Genomic DNA, 19,027 nt, shown 5'->3' with positions numbered 1-19,027 from the left:
AGTTTTAATAAATGTGGATGTTACTAGTGGGTGGATTGTTGTGGTGGAAAAAAGACAGTGAAAATGAGCCTTCAGCATCAGAATGATGTTTCCATCATTATTTCTTTAGTTTGTTGAAGGTTTTTTAGGCAGGAAAGGATCAGAGAATATTAAGTGTCGCTGCGCCTCCAGAGAGTCGCTGTGCTGTGATCCGTCCAGATCCCAGAGGATCAGTCTGGATCCTCGGGCCGCTCAGAGGATGGAGGTTTTCCTCCATTAATTACTCATCACAGCTTCTTCATCAACAGAGGAAACCGTCTGAGGATCTCATTTCCTGCAGCTACCTGCAGCCTGACAGGCTGTGAAGGTTCCATCTTCACATCCTGATGGATGGAGCCGGTTTCACCTGCAGCAGATGAAACGCAGCGCTGTGCTGCAGGAAGCTGGTGCAGCTTACTTCCTGTTCATGTCGTCATGGAAATCGATGCAAAATAATAATATTTGATTTTCTGAATTCTACTTTTCTGATTCATAAATCTTTGGAAAGCCACTGAAATTCCCACTGAAACATTAACAGATTTGGGAACACTGGGAAAAACTACTTAAGGAAAAATAAGAAAAACTATTCAAAATATACAAATTAAAAATATAGATTTTTCTAGACTAGGAGATTTCATCAGGTAGAGGAATAAAAATCGGCTCTAATTAGCACCACTAATGGAAATAAAACAGAATTTTGCAATAGCAATGTTTCCCATAAACATGAGTTGCAATTAAAATTTCAAGAAAACGTTCATCTGATGAATCGTTAAAAAACTCCTGTTAATATCCGATTATTGATTATGTGACATGATGATGCGAAAAAGGTGTTTCTGTCGCAGTTTTGTGAAATAAACCATTTTTGATTTGGCTGAAAATCTCCCTCATCGTAGCACAAAAACTATTTTAAGTTCTTTTTCCATGAAGCTGATTTAGTTTCTTAATTCCAATTTGCTCAATTTTATAGTAAATAAAAACACATCTATTCAACTTATATATTTATTCTTTTTGTTTTACCTTGATACCAAAAATGACTGAAGCATCTTAAATCTGAGGACCGATAGGCGGACGGATGGACGTCTTTATTGGGGTGCAGCGATTGCAGTTTTCTGGCTGATTTGGACATTAAAAAGCTGCTGAGTAAATATTTTTGTCTGAAATATTTCCTAATGCAGCCAGTAAGTTGCTGAGTTGGCAGCAATGTGGTCACTATTGTTGCCTGCAAACGCAAACGTGACCTGGTGACCTGGTGGGCGGGGCCAATATCCGAACCTCTCCTGGGATCAGGACAGAGGCTGATTTCAGACCTTTCCTGATTTAGATAAGATCAGTGGATCAGCTCGGCTTCACATGGAAGTATTGACGATCACTGATCAAAGGAGATCAGCTGATCGATGGATAGGTACACAACCTTGCTGTGTGTTTCTGGTTATTATGGTAACGGCGTCGCTTTGTTTTACAGACTATGACAGACGACAGGTACGAAGTCCGGTCGTGTGTCTCTGAGGCAGCGATCCGGGTCTGCAGCACCAAAGATCCCAGACTGACCCTGAAGATCACCCTGACCTCGCTCGCCATGAGGGAGGAAGAGGAAGATGATGAAGGTACTCACTCGTCTGATCACATCGAGGACGAACTGCATCATGGGAGGCGACACCTGAGCCCAGAGGCTCGGCGCACTGAAAGCCGAGAGGCGATGGATCTGGGTCAGCAGCAGCTGGACGGAGGATTTCCTGAGAGGATCCACGGAAAGCGAGCCGCCCGTCTCCGGTGGCGACGCCGTCTCTGATCCGATTGGACCTCAGAGGCCGCCGTCCGTTTTAGACCCGGTCTGAGGCGGCGGCGGAAAAGCCTGCCGGCACCCAGCGTCTCTGATCTTCATCGCGGTCTGAAGTTCTGGCGGTCCAGAACGACGAGCCCGCTCCGGTTTCTGCTCCAAACAGCTTCAGCTGTGTCCAGTGAAAACCGGCAGAAAAAACCGGATCGTTCCTCGTTCAGGTCCGATGTCCTGACAACAAATCATCTAAAGTCAGGTTTTTCACTCTGCTGGTGAATATGAGCAGAAACGACTGATTACAACGTTTGATTTAAAAGCATTAAAGCATGAAAACTTCTCTGGTTTATTACAGGATCAAATGACTGATGTTTGAAAAGCCTTAAAATAAACTTTTCTTTTTAATTCCAAAGGTCCAAATGACCAGAAACATAAACAACAGCTGTGTTGACGTTTATGATTAAAGATTGATGTGGAATAAAATTAAATTAAATGCTGAATTAAATGACTTCAGTTCCCCTTCTCACCATCGGAGTTGCTATAGTTCCCACCGTGTCCAAACCCATCCTAAGCGTGGGTCAGAGGTCACGGTCAGGGTTGTTTTTACAGGTCAGGTGACGAACGGCAGTTCATGACCCAGATGAACAGAAACATTCGCTGTGATCCAGAGCAAAGCAGCGACTGTTGAGTTTCTGCAGATTCAGAGTTCATGATGGAAACTTTAATTCACCTCAGTGTGAAAACGGAGATCATTGTTTCCTCCCAGCCGACGTTTGGCTTTTATCTGAAGGTTTTCCTGATTTTATCTGAACGTTATTACTTCCAGTCAGCTGCTGTCTCTAAATGAAGGTGGAAATTAAAATCCAAAGGAATATTGATGTTTTATTTTTTATTAACCGGAGAAGAGGTGCAAATAAATTCGTTTTTATTTCTAAGACCGTTAAAGAGGATGAGTTAAGGTGGACAGTTCAGCTGAAACATTCTGCATTTCAATCACTTACATTCTGCAGAAACACTTGGCTGCATTAGGAAGGATTTAAAAGGCCATTATTTAACATTTTAATATATTTAGTACAAATCTTCAATTTAGGAGCCTGGCTCTGTGATAGTAGGCGGCGGTATAATGGTGTGGTATGAGACTAAAAACTATTAGTTTTTAGTCTGTAATCTGGCTCTTTGTTGCCAGTTTTTAGTCTGTAATCTGGCTCTTTGTTGCCAGTTTTTAGTCTGTAATCTGGCTCTTTGTTGCCAGTTTTTACTCTGTAATCTGGCTCTTTGTTGCCAGTTTTTACTCTGTAATCTGGCTCTTTGTTGCCAGTTTTTACTCTGTAATCTGTCCTTTTGTTGCCAGTTTTTAGTCTGTAATCTGGCTCTTTGCTCTCATTTTGTCCTGCGGTATCTGATATCACTCTAATCTTCAGTGATTCATGCCTTCATCCTCTGATTTGCGGAAAAGCTGCATGTTGTCACATCTCCTTCCCTCGTCAGTCTTATAAATCTTTCTGCTTTATGTGTGTCAGAACAAGCCCCCTCCCCCACCTGTTGCTCTTTAGGTCAGAGCAGACGGTCGACATAATATATTTTTAACCTCTCCGTTCTTGTTCCTGTTTGTTTTTCCAGAGGAAGTCGATCAAGAAGAAGGCGAGCCGAGGCGTGAGGAAGAGGAGGAGGAGGAGGAAGATGTCCTGGACAGATTGAAGTGCCAGGCGGCGCTGGCGGCGCTCCGACACGCCAAGTGGTTCCAGGTGAGCTCAGCAGGTCCTGGGTGGAATGATCAGAGTAACGACCCGGTTCTCCCGGATGACCTGATGCTGATTCTGCATCAGGTCACCTTCATGTTTTCATACGATGAAGGTTTCACCTCCTGGTTGCTGGTTTTCTCCCAGTAGAATCGTTTTTACCCATCAGGTTTCCAGCTCAGGCATCAGATTATTCAGAGTTGGTTTGTTTTTGTTAACATCAAACAACCTGATGAAATATGAATGTTTTTTATTCATATTGTGAAGGTTGATGCTTTTTCAGTTTCAGTATTTATGTTCACTTGAGGTGGCTTTTAGCTTTCTAAAAAACTAGATAACTAAATAAAAGCCCTAATGGGGCTGTGACATGTGGCCCATGGCAGCAGTAATCTCTACTTCCCTGGAGGGACTCGAGATCCTAACATCAACATCTGACCTAATTAAGCTTTAGCTTTATGGGTTTCCATCAAATTTTAGTTTTAAAATTTTGAAGTGTTGTATTAGAAATGAGCGCAAGCAGTTGATACATGAGTTGATTGACAGCACTAAGACCCTCCTTCTGTCTCTTGATAGGTTGATTTTGACCAGGAGGATTTCTACAAATGGTAACCTAATCAAAGGGTCTGCGATTTGACTAGGCCGTTGCACTATCTTGATTCTAAAGAACCAACATTTTCTAAATGTTTAAAGTTGTTTTTGTTGGATTAAAATTAGAAAATGTTTATAAGAACAATGATAACCTATTGCAGGGTCAAAGGTCAATTCAACACTGTGTCTCAACATGCAACAAAATTCAACACTGTGTCTCAACATGCAACAAAGTGTCTCAATTCAACACTGAACCAAACTAGATGAATGAGGTTTGATCGAGTTGAAGGTTTGATTTCCTCTGAATCGGCTCCAGTAACTCTGACTAAACCTGCAGTTCCTGGCCGTCAGCAGCGTGTCGGAGCTCCAGAGGTCGTGACCTTGCCTCTCTTTGCTGCTTGTTGAAACGCTCCTCACGCCTCCGTCTGTCCCTCAGGCCCGGGTCGCCGACCTCAAGTCCTGCCTGGTGGTTCTGCGGGTTCTGAGGGACGTGTGCAACCGGCAGCCGGAGTGGCAGCCTCTTCAAGGATGGGTAGGTGCTGCTCAGCGCAGGAGTTCCTGGAGGTCATGACCTCTGAGCCCCTCTGGTGGTCTTATGTGTCTGTGCAGCCGCTGGAGCTGATCTGCGAGAAGGCCGTCGCCACTAGCAACCGTCCGCTGGGTCCAGGAGAAGCTCTGCGCCGGGTCATGGAGTGCGTCGCCTCAGGGATCCTGCTACCAGGTCAGAGGTCAAGGGCCATTCCATTCCAGCTTCATTCAGAAAGCACTTCAAAAACAACTCTGCTGTACAACCAGAAACAAAAACAAACAATATGATAACAGCAAAACCAACGATTTCAGCTGAGTGAAGAGCCGGCTAACTTTAGTTCACTAGTTAGCTAACTAGTTAGCTGTTTCATTAGCTAGCTAGTTAGCTATTTTATTAGCTAGCTAGTTAGCTGTTTTATTAGCTCACTAGTTAGCTGTTTCATTAGCTAATTAGTTAGCTGTTTCATTAGCTAATTAGTTAGCTGTTTCATTAGCTAACTAGTTAGCTGTTTCATTAGCTAACAGATCTAATTTGACTTTAAGGAATCATTACACATTTTTTTCAAGATCTGTTTTTGTGGCAGTGATTTCTGTCATACGTTAACAGCTACAGTTTTCCTAAAACATGAGGAATAAATCATTTTTATTGTCACTTTTATTACATAAGGTCATGTTTATGACCAATTATATGTTATATAACATATAATTATGTTATATTATGTTGTACGATAACATAACGGTAAAACTTCCATATTTTCTATATCAGATGAATAACAGATGTTGGAACTGTCCTGGTGATGATGAGCTGCATCATGTCAATAGAGAAACGATTCCCTCTCTGCTCCACCATTTCTGTATAAAACAGGTTTATTACTGGAAAATCAAATCAAAGTGGGATTAAAAAGCTGCAGAAGCACAGAGAGCTGAGAAGAGCAGAACTGATTCAGTCTGTTTCAGAAACATGATCCGATTCACCTCCATCTCTGAGAACCACTGAATATTTTCCAGCCTGAGCCTCAGTCTGCTAAATGTTTCTGCTTCGCTCCAATGAACACAAACGTCCTCTGATGTTTTCTTTCCTCGCTTCGTTTTCTGATCCTCCGTCTGGGAATCCTTCACGTCGTTTCATCAGCAGAGAGTTCAACCTTCTGATGACGTGAGCGCTTTGCTAACAGCCTCTCAATCATTCAGGAGCTTCTTTTCAGGCTGAATTTCACAGAAAATAGAAAACAAGGGTTTTTTTTTCTTTGTAATTTTTTTTCTCTGAGGATTTTGATGGCTCCAGTGGCCAGTATTTTTCTGAAAGTAGGCTGACAGGAAAGAGGGGAAGACATGCGGCAAATGTCACCAAGTCTGGGAATCAAACCCGCAACGGGGACTAAGGTCTCCATATGTGGGTTGTGCTAAACCTTTACGCCACGGCAGCACGACAGAGAGTCAAGACCAATGTAGACACAAAAAGAGAAGTAAATTTACACCAAAAAACTTTTTTTCAGAAAAAATGTGAAAATATCAAAGTTTTAAAAGAAAAAATGTTCAACTTTTCAAACTCAAAAATTTACAAGTTTTTTCTACAAAATTTCTGAGTTCATTCTAGCAAGTGTTTTACTTTTCAAGCTCAAAAATTTCTAGTTTGAAATTCAAGCATTTTTGGTGGAAATTTGCTGCGTCTCTTTTTTTCTCTCTACACTCGCAATACTCCGTAGAAAACAGGAGACGGATGTTTTGCCTTATTTTAAGAACCTGTGTGTGTGTGTGTGTGTTTTGGTGCCAGGAGGCCCAGGAGTTCATGACCCCTGTGAGCGGGAACCCAGAGACGTTCTGGCGCAGCTCAGCGCTCAGGAAGCCGACGCCCTGACACGCAGCGCCCAGGTGAGTCCCAAACGTCCCACATTTCCACGCCGTCCCCAAACCTAGCAGCTCAGACAGCTTAGCATTAGCATAGCAGCCTAATTTGAGCATCTTGTTGCTCAAAGGCACTGTGGTAAGGAAGTCTGGAGCGCTTCCTGTTGGCTCGGGCCCCCAGACCGCTAAACGAACAGACCTGATCTCACCTCTGCTCCACAGCAGCTCTAAGCGGTTCTACAGGAAGCAAAGTGGGTCAGAATTCATTCAGGAGGCGTTTTATTTAAAACGATGCTCTGATCTCTGCTGGAGATGAAGCATTCTGCAGAACTTCTTCACTTTTTTACACCCAGAATCAGATTTTATGAGCTCTGACCTGCAGAGCTTCATAAAGCCTCTCCTCCTGTTTTCCTGCTGTAAAACTGAGCGCGCTCATTAAGGGGCGTCCCACCGAGGTTCGCCTCTGCACCGCCGGCAGCCGCAGACTCAGCAAGTTCCTCCAGGAAGCAGCTGAGATCAGTTTAGGAGCAACTTCTGAGTGAAACATTGTTAAAGGCTTAAAAGAGGAGCCATGTTGTGAAGGAAGAGTTTCGGAAAGAGTCGGAGTTTCTTAAAGAGACAGAGGCCCAATTTGAAGCCATGAAATTCTGTAGCCAAATTTCTGCTAAGTTATATACAGCATGTTTTTAACTGAATGTAACACTTGATTGTGCTATAAAGTGGCACATTGTGGCTGTAAAACATATAATATACTGTCAAATTAAATAGTCCATTAAGTTTTAGATTTGCTCTTTACTGGTAATACTTTGTTTTTATCATACAAAATCCTTGTTCATGTACATCTGAGGTTTTTTTCTCACTAAAGCTATAAAATCCCATGTTTCATTTAAAACTATTCTATTTAATAACAGTAAATTGTGAATCTCTGCCACACATTGAAACTTCATAGAAATTATTTCCTCCTGGAAGGTTTTAGTGTTTATAATGCATGAAGTTTCCTCAACACTCCGAGCTTCTGGGTAATTAAAGCCAATCGATCAGAAACCCATTGATAGCTGTGCAGCCTGTTCCTGCTCTGTTTTTAACCATCTGTGTGTGGGTGTGTGTGTGTGTGTGTGTGTGTGTGTGTGTGTGTGTGTGTGTGTGTGTGTGTGTGTGTGTGTGTGTGTGTGTGTGTGTGTGTGTGTGTGTGTGTGTGTGTGTGTGTGTGTTTCAGCATGCGCTGCGCCTCATTGCGTTCGGTCAGCTGTACAAGGTTCTGAACATGGATGCTCTGCCAGCCACCAAGGCTTCTCCACGGCTGCTGGAAGGTCAGAGTTCAGGAAGTTTTCTGTTGTTTTGAATGTTTTATGTCTAAAAGATTCTTCCTCCTCCTCCTCCTCCTCCTCCTTCTTCTCCTCCTTCTCATCCTCGTCCTCCTCCTCCTCCTCTTCTTCCTCCTGCAGCCTGTGTGACCCCTCCTCCTCCTCCTCCTCCTCTTCTTCCTCCTGCAGCCTGTGTGAATCCTCTGTGTTTGTTTTGCTTGCAGGCGGCTGCCTGAAGAGGCTGCGGGACGACTCAGGCTGGGAAGACAGAGACTTCACCAAACGGATGAAAGGTGATTTAACTTCCTGGTTTCAGCTCTGAAACATCTGCAGCAGCTGGAAGCAGATCAGGTCTGATCAGAGCTTTTAGTTTTTTGTCTTCAGTTCAAAACCTGAGTGAACTCCCCACCCCACCTCCTTTAAATTGGTGTCAAACTTTCATGCAGCAAAAATTTTCATTTGTTCTGCTTTCATTTTTAAGATTTTAATAAAAACGTTCCCAGAGGTCATCATCAATATTTTCAAATTAAAAGCAGCAGAAACAATCTTTGTAGAAGTTTGTTTCTGGTCACATTTAACTGGCAGCAAACAAATTATGTTTAAGAAACTGATATGTGGAAGCAGCCAGAGATTTCTCTCTTTCTCTTCTTGTTTGAAGATCCTAATGTCTGAAAATATTTTAAATAATCTTCCTGAGATTGAAAAAGACAAAATGTTGAACATAAAAGCAGAATGTTGTGAGAAAGCTTCAGAAACAGCAAATTACTGTGAGGCAGTCGGAGCAGAGAGTCTAATAGCAGCAGATAAATGGATATCGACTGAAGACTGGAGTCAGAAGAGAGCTCCAGTGTGTGTGTGTGTGTGTGTGTGTGTGTGTGTGTGTGTGTGTGTGTGTGTGTGTGTGTGTGTGTGTGTGTGTGTCTAAACACCTGCTGATGGCAAACAAGGTGATGTTGAACAGCCTTTGTAAAAGGTGAGAAAGTGACTCAGTGGCCTGAAAGCTGTGAACTTTCCTAGAAACCAGGCGGCTCCAAACAGCCTGCAGGGTTTCATCAGAGAACAAACTCCAGAGAAGTTAATCTGCAGCTCAGTGTATCAGAGCTCCATGAAGTCCCTGGATTGATGGAGGAAGTCGCTCCTGGACGTTACTGGCTGAAATATTGTTTTTATGTTTGATGAGATTCAAATACTGATATTTCTGATCAGCTTCTGGTAGTTGGAATTTCAGAGAAGTCAACGTTTCACATAGTCCTGCTCTGGATTTTGCAAACATGCATGAAAGAATCAAGTTAACATTAAAACATGATGAAAAGATTAAAACTTATATTTTAAATGACACTGCCCCTTTACATCTGAATATGTGAAAAATGTATTGATCTGCAGCTGATAATTTTTTATTATTGGTTGAGGTTCATCTTGTTCTGTTTGATGTTCAGAAATAATGATCAGCTCTAATCAGCCGTTTTACTGGAGGGATCAATCCTGCCGGCTTCAGCATCACAATTATCTCACTGCCTCCTTCAACAGTCAGTCAGGGCATTAACACCCCCAAAACCCCGCCGCCCCCTGAAAAACCCATCAGCACCTTCACCTTCATCCTCTCCATCTGTCTCCATCTGCACTCCTCAGGACAAAACTGCTGCTCCCATCACTCCCTCTGTTACCCGACCTTCTCACAAAGGACAGCTTGTCATCGTTTTTAAAGAACCATCATTTTATTTCTGTTTTCCCAGAAAAAAAACATTTTCATTTTCTCCTGATTATTTGTGGCAAATGTGGAAAAAAAGCACATAGTTTCCAACTAAGGAATAAAATCAGATTTGAAAATGTATGACTGGCCCTTTTAGTTTTGATATACATTTACACAAAGCACAGTTTTGAAACTTGCATTTATTATATTTATATTTAAAAACATCTGTGTTTTTTAAAAATCATTTTCAGTCATAAAAATCCTGAATAACAAAAGAAGCCATGATTTTCAGAGAATCAGGCTAAACTGGTTGAGTATCAGAATTAGCTCCGCCCCTAACTCCACTCTGGTCCCGCCCACACTTAGCCCCGCCCATAGTTAGCGCCGCCCCTAACTCCACTCTGGTCCCGCCCACACTTAGCCCCGCCCATTGTCAGCCCCACCCACAGTTAGCACAGAAGCTAACACAGAAACAGAAGAAGAATCGAAGTCAGAGTGGAAACATTGAAACCTTCTGAGTCCTGGTGACGTTTTTAATTAACTTGATTAACAGCATTTTATTTTAATTAGTGCTAAATTATCACCAAAGACCAGAAAAGCCAATTTTACCGATACAAAATCAGCTTTTAATTCATGTATTAAACTTCACTATTAATAATATAGGAACCGTTTTCAAAGAATGGTTCATTTTTTCAAACAAATTTGCAAACTGTGAATTTATTTCCATAAAGCAAGAGGGCAAAACCAGTTCTAAGTTTGGGATCTGCAATTATATAAATATGTTAAATCAAATATTGATTTAATGGTATATTGATAATTCAGCACAGAGATTGTTGCATCATCACTGAAAGTCGATCATTCTTGAAATCACAAAACTGAAAATATGAATAAGTTAAAACTATAGAGAGAATCAAGCAGCGGTTCGGTTTCTGTGACACTGTGTCCGGTTCTGGTTCTGCTCCAGGTTTCTTCCTGTAACCAGGAAGTTGGTCCTTTCCACTGTCGCCACATGCATGTTCAGCATGAGGGATTGCTCCAAAGTCATTGATCATCAATCATCCAGCTTCATTTTGAAAACATTTGTTTCTGTTGGATTATAATCTGAATTGGACCGTTTTGTTTTAGAACTGGTAAAGATTAAGTCTCTGACAGGAAGAACTGGCATTAGTTTGATTTTATAAGACAAATATTTTTTTATTGGGTTTAATTTTCTCCTAATCAGAAATGTTTTATGTTTTTTAGCGATTTTTGGGTTTAATATCTGCGTCTTTGTTTCTGTAGTGCTGGACTGGAGGATGACCGACCCGAACCATCCCATGAACGCCCTGATGCGTCTGAATCAGATCCATCCGGGCCTTCAGTACCGCCTGCTGTGTCAGTCGGGTCCGGTCCACGCGCCGGTCTTCACCATGTCTGTAGAGATCCAGGGAACCACATACCAGGCCAGCGGGAACTCCAAGAGGACGGCCAAGCTGCAGGTGGCCCTGAAGGTACGGCCCGGTTCTCCAGAACCGACAGACTTACAGAACCAATGGTTCTACAGAACCGGCGGTGGTGGGAGCACTTCTTCTACTTTGCCATCAGGATAGATAATTTTATTTAATATTGAAGCTCATTTTGAAAAGTGTGCTTTGCTTTCCCTAAATTCATTTTTCTGCATAAATTCTAAACTGCTAATTTATTGGTCTGTTTTGTGAACTTCAACATCTGTGTTGAAGTTTGAGTTTTGTTACCAGTTCCCAGCACTGCTTAGTGCCTTGCTCAGAGACACTCCTGTCTCTGGCTCCCTGCAGGCCCTGCAGGCTCTGGGCTTCGTGCTCGCCTCAGACGGAGACCTGGACTCTCTGAGCGCCGACGAGAAGTCTGACGGAGAAGGAAAGAACGACAGGATGTCGACCAGCTCCAGCTCCACATCCGTCGCCTCGTCCACGGAGACCCAGGAGGTGGGAACACACACACCGACACACACCAAACACACACACCAACACACACCAACACACACACCAACACACCAACACACACCAACACACACAACACACCGACACACACCAACACACACACCAACACACCAACACACACCGACACACACACCAACACACACACCAACACACACCAACACACCAACACACCACACAACACACACCGACACACAAACACACCCACACACACACCAACACACACACCAACACACCAACACACCAACACACACACCAACACACACCAACACACACCAACACGGTTCCTAAAGTGTCTTTGTGCCATAAAACAAACTGGAAACCTGTTCAGTCTGAGGTGGGAAACGTTTTGTTTCTGTTTCTCCTTTGATGTTTATGGTATTTAGATGGTTAATTTATAATCACCACTTCCTGTTTGCTCAGCTGCTGAATTGATCAAATCCAGGTCGGTTCAGATTCTGCTTTTATGCAGTAAAATCCATCAGATTGTGATGATTTGACTAAATGTTGAATCAAACTTAAGGCTATGAATAATTATATAAAGTGTTGTTAATTTAACATCACCATAGAACAGCTCTGGAGGTCCGGGTTCTGATTGAGATTCACCGGATCAGAACCGCGACAACCCGTTAACTCCCAGCATGCCTCTGTGTCTCAGTCCAGAGCTCCGGGTCCGATCCTGACGGCGGGCGGGAAAAACCCGGTGATGGAGCTGAACGAGAAGCGGCGCGGCCTGAAGTACGAGCTGATCTCCGAGAGCGGCAGCAGCTACGACAAACGCTTCATCATAGAGGCACGAACACACACACACACACACACACACACACACACACACACACACACACCAACACACACACACACACGCACCAACACGCACACACCAATACACACACACACGCACACACACACACGCACCAACACGCACACACCAATACACACACACACACAAACGCTTCATCATAGAGGCACGAACACACACACACACACACACACACGCACACACACACACACACACACGAACACACACACACACACGCACCAACACGCACACACCAATACACACACACACGCACACACACACACACACCAACACGCACACACCAATACACACACACACAAACACACACCAACACACACGCACACACACACACACACCAACACGCACACACCAATACACACACACACACATGCACATGCACACATCCCTACACACACACACTTGTTAGATGCCAATTTTTAGGTTTTTTTTGTAACTTCTTATGTATATTGTCTCTGACCCACGACCCTCTGACCCATGACCCTCTGACCCCTGACCCTCTGGCCCGTGTCCCTCTGTCTCCCCCTGCAGGTGGAGGTGGATAAGCAGGTGTTCCGGGGAACTGGTCCCAATAAGAAGGTAGCCAAAGCCAGTGCGGCGCTCGCCGCTCTCAACAGCTTGTTCTCTGGATCCAAACTGACCAACGTGAAGAAGAAACGCCTCAATAACCCGGCAGTGAGTTCAGCTCTGAGGGAGACTGCGCCCCCCGCTGGCCAGTGGCTTCAGTTCAGCTCTGATCTCTCTGTCTGTGCAGCCGAAGCGACCCCTGACCTCCGTGCTGACCATCCCGACGCTCGCCGCCAGAGCTCCACGGGTCCCCGTCCTGCCCAGAGCGCCGTACATCAGCACGCCTCCCACACACGGCTACATCCCCCCTGGTGGGTCCGGCTGCAGATTAAATAATCTTTCAGGATTAAATGAAGATTTTTCTGCTGTTTGGATCAAAACATGAAGAAAAGCTAGAATTTCCTTTAGAGATCTTCTGACCGTTTCAGCGGCTCGTTTGTTTCTTTATGATGGATTCAAACCTGGAAGACGAACCTGCTGAAATCCTTAGTTTCTGGTTGCCATGGCAGCAGAGGAAGCCCGCAGCATCACTGTTCATGACTGAAACGAAAACCTTCTGTTCCTGCTGGGGACGAAGGTTCACTGTGAGAACGTTGAGTCTGGTTTCCTCTCAGCTCCGAGACTTTAACACAAAACATGTTGGAGCAAAAACTGTAAAAATCTACAAACATTTACAGTTTAAATTAGTTTAAAATGTTTTAAAAGTTTAAAATTATTCTAAACTGTGCTTCAGAAAGGCCGTCTCAGAGTTTTGTGTTTCAGATTTATTTAGCATTACTGCATGTTTGGAGTCAGTTTAGATCTAAACTCAGTCTAAAAAATGTTTAGCAGGAACTTTAATTTTTAAAGTTTTACTCCCATTCTTCTGTTTTCCTTCATTAAATGGGATCAATTATGCAAAATGTCCATTTGGGTTTTTACTGCTTCTAGAAAAACAGATTAAACTGTTTTCTGATGGTGACAGATTTTGTCTCCTCTGCAGGTTTCGGTGCTCCGTACGGCTACAGCCCTGCTGCCCCCCTCCCTGCCTACAGTAAGCCCCCTCCACCTCTGATCAATAATCAATAATCCATCCATCATCCCATCACTCCAGCTTCTATTCTTTGGCTCTTCCTCAGGTCTTCCCTCCAGATTGCCCTCAGTAGTTGTTCCCATCATCAGAGTCCCCCCCGTTTACCCCGTCACCCACCTGTACCCTTATTAGCCCCGCCCACCTGTACCCCTGCTAGCCCCGCCCACCTGTACCCCTGCTAGCCCCGCCCACCTGTACCCCTGCTAGCCCCGCCCACCTGTACCCCTGCTAGCCCCGCCCCCTCCACCGTTAAAGGAATATTCCCACTAAAGCTGAGGATCAGAGCCTGACTTCACACTTTTCAGCTATAAAGTGTTGAGTTTAATTCTGCAGCTTTAAAGACAGAAGAAGAAGAATTATGTTCAATAATCCAAAAGATTTGAACCCAGAAACATCTTCTTGTTTTCACACCTTCAAATCTGCATAAAGTGACTCAACATTCCTCATGCAGAGGAGAATCACTCACAACCACTGATCAATAAACACCAACGTTTGACATCTGAATATGTTCAGGGTGATTATGTCTGATCATACCAGGCTGAAGGAAATAAACGGATCTGATGCAGGTTAGATTTATAATCAGCAGCAGTTGGAAAAGAGTTTTTCTGCTGCAGGTTAGATAAGTTAACATCCTGCTGAATGGAGCTGAAGTTGCAGCCTGAATGAATCTGTTGGCTTCAGGGAGAGCAGCTCCTTCAGCAGCGCGTTTCTGTTTTAGTTTGTGGGTTTTTGTCATTTTTGGTTTTATATTTTGTGTTTGAGATGTTTGTTGTGTTGAGGATAAAAACTGCAGTTAATTTGAGCCGGAACCCTCTGCAGTGACGAAGCAGTGACGAAGCGGTGAAACCCAGAATGTGTCGGATATTCCTTTAACTTTCCCTCCCGCGTTTCATTCGCTTGTTTTGAGTTTTTGGGTGTTAAAGTTTACAGCGATCAGTTGCACTGAAAACATTTTCCTTTCACTTCACATCAACTGTTTACATTTGCTATTGTCTTATTTTGACCTGGCTGTTAATAATAATCTTTTTAAATAAAAATATTTTTTGTCAAATGTTGATTTTTTAAGTTATTTTTACAATAAGTTTTTCAGCACAAAAATCTGTACAAACTGCAGTTCTGATACTTTAACTCTGGTCACATGACAGCAGTGTTTCAGGAGGAAGTGATGTCATAATCTACTGAAGGTAGATTATATTGAATTAAATCGATTTAATTCTTGGTTTGATTCTGCAGCTCTTTAATTATAATGAGAAGTTTGCAGCCACATCTGGTCAGGACTTTTCATCTGGTTTTAAAGCATTTCATTAATTAATTTTTATTTTAATGACATCAGTTCAACTTTCAGACATCTTGCATAAATTTTCTGAAAGATTTTGATCTGGTTTCTGTGGGTGAAGAACTGGATTCAGAGGAAAGAAGTTCTGAAAAACTAAACACCAAATAATTAGTTTAACGGGTTGGACGTGAGACCAGAACCATAATGTTCAGTTTCATCACAAACATCAGAACCGTTATTGTTATCCGACATTCGGACAGAAACATGAAGCTGAAGGCCACAGCGGGCGGTTCTGACCCGAATCTCCTGGGTTTCATCAGAGATGAAACCAGTGAAGGAAGCTGATCCCGTCAGAATATTAGACCAGATGTTCAGTTTGCAGCAGAACCTCCTGCTGGAGGAAAATGTCTTCATTTACAAACAAACACAGGAATCCAGGATGTTTGAGTATTTCAGTCTCTGAGTTTGGAACATCACCTCCATGATTCAACACTGATTTATCAGATTTCTTCTGATATGAAAAAATCCACAGATATGAAAAAATCCACAGACTGAACTAGAAGATCACAGATAAGAATTAGTGATCTGAGGCTCCTGCACTTCCTGCTGATCAGAGATCACTTCTGATGTTTACTTTGAAAACATTTAATGCAGTTTAATAAACTTTCAGATGAATAAAGTTCAACATCTGTGTTGAAGTTTTGCTCATTAACTGTTAAACAATCAAGTTTATATTCATGCTCTTATTTTGAAGTGGCACTTTGTTTAAGCTGCAGCAAGGTACATTCATTCTGTACCCAGAATGCATTGCTTATAGCTGTTTGCAATATCAGCTATAAAACTGAAACTTAATTTCACGCTTTAGCATCAGCTTATACTGAATAGCATGTTGATGTAGCGCTTTAGCGTTAGCAGAACTAATGTTTATGTTTAGTGTTGAAGGAATCAAAAAGTAAAAGAGGATCTAATAGAGTCGTTACACCTTTAAGTTTTTCTGTCAAACTGGTTCTGGTTCTGAAGTCCAGCAGATGTTTCTGACCTGATGTTGTTGCCTGTACATCTGCAGGCGGCCTGTACATCGACAGTGCCTACTACCAGCCGCAGACCATCGCCACGCCCATCATCATCCACCTGGGCCCTCAGGATCTGTTCTGACCTCTGGCTCCAGACAGGAACCAGAATCCAGACCCAAAGCCCGGTTTGACCTCCAGTCTTCTCAAACTGTCTGTCGGTTTCCTCCTCCACACGACGGCCAGCAGCACTGAAAGCAATATGGAGGACGATGGCGGCGCGTCGGGCAGCACAGGTCCAGTTCTGGTTCCTGAGGAAAACAAAGCAATACTCTGGCTGCCTTCAGGGCCTCAGGGGCCCCAAACGTCCCGGAGTGAAACTCAAGAGGCCCAGAAACTCTGTGTAAATATTTACTGTGTTTCAGTAGAAACTCAGCAGCAGCTGAATATTTATTAACATATTTATGAATGTAAATACAGCCATGACTGTAACTTTGTTTTCAAAACACATATTTGCATATCGCTGTATGAGATGATGATGGTATTTAATCCTGTATTAAACATTCCTGTATCTCAGCGGTGCCTTTCTTCTGAGCTGGAGAATTTAAAATCTACATTTTCAATCATTTTGTTGTTTTGTTTGGAACAAACAGCAGGATGTTTTTTAAAGGTGTTGCGTGTTTTCTATTTTAGAGCACAACTGAGTAACTATTACTTAATTCAGTTGTTTTAAAAATGCTTTATATGTAAAATATGACTTAGAAGAAATTTTACTTCCTGATTTAATGTCTAGAATTTGGGCCTCTGTCTCTTTAAAACTCTTGCTCTATCTGAAGCTCCGCCTTCAGGAAGTCGTCCCAACATGGCTCCTCTGTTCACACTTTAACATTTTTACCAGAATTTCACTGAGCAGCAGCTCAGCAGTTCCACCAGCTGTTTGCCAATTACTCCTGGCTAGTCTGAAGGAGCTGAGTGAAGGTTGCTCTGTGAGACAGGAGCTCTGAGGAGGAGCTGCGCCTCGAAGGCGGAGCTAGGTCCACCCAGGTCTTTGCACAGCTCAATGGTTGGCATGGAGATTAAAGGATTTTTGCATGAAAGAATCAAAGCTAGGCTCCAGGTTTGTTCTTCGTGAGTAAAGTTGATTTTATGTAACATTTCTTTAAATCTTGATGTTTTCCACCAGAAGCTGAACATCCCGCTGTCGCTACAGAATCATGTTTTCCGGTGAAGTCAACTCTTTGGTTGGATCAGATGAAACTTTTCATCCATCAGTCGGCAGTTTGAGCCTGAAGCCTTTTGGTTCTGTTGAGCAGCAGCTCTGAGACTTTCTGCAGCTTCCTGAGTGAGTGTGTGCACACACTCCTCCATTCTGCTGTTTACACCTCATGGGGAAACCTTGACCCCGCCTGACCTCTGCTGACCTCAGAGCGGAGCTCCGCGTCATTCCTGACACCGAGCTGACAGCTGCGCCTCGGTTCTGCCGGGCTGCAGCATCAGCCTCCAGATCCTCTCGGTATTTTTAGCGGCGGACGCGGCGCCAGAAGGTGTTGGATTACGCAACGTGGGCGCATGGCAGCAGTTTGTGACGCTGTGTGAGCCGTCAGGCCCACCGTGGGTTTAATCACCTTGTTAGTCCAAAGCAAACCGTTCTGACATCAGATCTGGACACAGAACCGTCCAGGAGCAGGACGAGGAACGAACCGGCACCTAAACACTTTCACTGCATTATTATTAGTTTAATGTGTTTATAGATATGATTTTATATAACAAACATGCATTAAAATGCTCTGAAATATAAGGAAAAGTGTTGAAGCTACTGAAGGAGAGTTTCTGTCAGTTTCTCTAAAACAAACACATTCAGACAGACTGCAGCTCCAAGTCCATTAACTGATTCTGTAATTAAGACAAAACGGTACAAAAATATATCTATTTTATCTTTTCAGATGAAATGAAAACTTTTTCCTGTTTCTACCCAAAACTCTTCAGTTTCAACTTCACCTGGTTGAAGAAAAGAAATCTTAGCTCATTTTTTGCTGTAGATGATTTCTTTTTTATCTGATTAACCAATCGTAAAACATGAATCTATGAAATCAGAAGATTGATAAATAAAATAAATATTCTCTATGTTTGACCTGAAACAACAAAATTATAGAAACAATTATGAAACCTAAAAAAGCTTCATTTCACATGTTGAAAATATGGCATCATGTAGCAGCGCATTGTTGCACATTGACATTTTTAATCCGCAAATGTGACAACAGCTCCCTCTGCTGGTCAACTTCAATATCAAACTTATGAAAAGAAGGAAGATTTTAAAGGGCAAAAATTTCACAAAAAGATACAAACTATTTCATTTCACTTTAAATATGTTATTTAATTTATTTAAATTATAGAGGAAAGAAAAATTTTAAAAAGTTATAATCTGGTCAAAATAATATTATAGAAATGTTAGAAAATAAAATATGAAGAAGAGAGAGATGGAGGAATGAACAGATAAGGACAAATAAGCGATAAAAAATATTTTTCAGCTTTTTGTTGACAAAAGAAAAATATTTAGGAGAATTCAGCAAATTTCCACTTTGGCCACTAGATGGCAGCAAACCTGTGAGTTTGACTGAGATCAGCTGAAGTTTCTCTTTCTGCCCAAAAACTTATGTTTTTCTTCCAGATCCTGAATTTTAGTGTATTATTTTAAAACAAAAAATCAGGCTTCAAACATTTCACTTCATGTGTTTTGAGTATTTAATCTTCACTTTCTGTGACGAGGGAGAGAAATGTTGGACTTTTTCTGATCCAGAACTGTGAAGGCTGCAGAGATGAGGATCCGGTCAGAGAGTTGATCCT

The 19,027-nt window shown here is 42.6% G+C and overlaps 1 protein-coding gene across 4 annotated transcripts in view; it reads left to right on the top strand.

Annotated features, from left to right (window-relative positions):
- The window catches only part of LOC129365977 (spermatid perinuclear RNA-binding protein-like), a 33,379-nt gene extending 16,620 nt beyond the window's left edge, over nucleotides 1–16,759 (top strand). For 3 of the 4 annotated variants that reach the window (XM_055039548.1, XM_055039550.1, XM_055039549.1), the window contains 14 exons: nucleotides 1,481–1,622; nucleotides 3,413–3,537; nucleotides 4,556–4,651; nucleotides 4,729–4,840; nucleotides 6,422–6,519; nucleotides 7,709–7,802; nucleotides 8,021–8,089; nucleotides 10,768–10,976; nucleotides 11,280–11,429; nucleotides 12,100–12,234; nucleotides 12,790–12,933; nucleotides 13,013–13,136; nucleotides 13,808–13,858; nucleotides 16,240–16,759. In XM_055039548.1, coding sequence (XP_054895523.1) covers nucleotides 1,481–1,622; nucleotides 3,413–3,537; nucleotides 4,556–4,651; nucleotides 4,729–4,840; nucleotides 6,422–6,519; nucleotides 7,709–7,802; nucleotides 8,021–8,089; nucleotides 10,768–10,976; nucleotides 11,280–11,429; nucleotides 12,100–12,234; nucleotides 12,790–12,933; nucleotides 13,013–13,136; nucleotides 13,808–13,858; nucleotides 16,240–16,328 — 1,638 coding nt within the window. In that variant the 3' untranslated portion in view covers nucleotides 16,329–16,759. Of the gene's footprint in view, nucleotides 1–1,480; nucleotides 1,623–3,412; nucleotides 3,538–4,555; nucleotides 4,652–4,728; nucleotides 4,841–6,421; nucleotides 6,520–7,708; nucleotides 7,803–8,020; nucleotides 8,090–10,767; nucleotides 10,977–11,279; nucleotides 11,430–12,099; nucleotides 12,235–12,789; nucleotides 12,934–13,012; nucleotides 13,137–13,807; nucleotides 13,859–13,943; nucleotides 15,056–16,239 lie in introns of those variants that run through there. The other variant, XM_055039551.1, reaches the window with a different exon arrangement.
- The last annotated feature ends 2,268 nt before the right edge of the window (nucleotides 16,760–19,027 follow it).

Source organism: Poeciliopsis prolifica, unplaced genomic scaffold (genome assembly GCF_027474105.1).
Source record: "Poeciliopsis prolifica strain line A6 unplaced genomic scaffold, Auburn_PproV2 SCAFFOLD014, whole genome shotgun sequence".
Lineage (NCBI taxonomy): Eukaryota > Metazoa > Chordata > Actinopteri > Cyprinodontiformes > Poeciliidae > Poeciliopsis > Poeciliopsis prolifica.
This window is presented reverse-complemented; position numbering and strand designations above follow the sequence as displayed.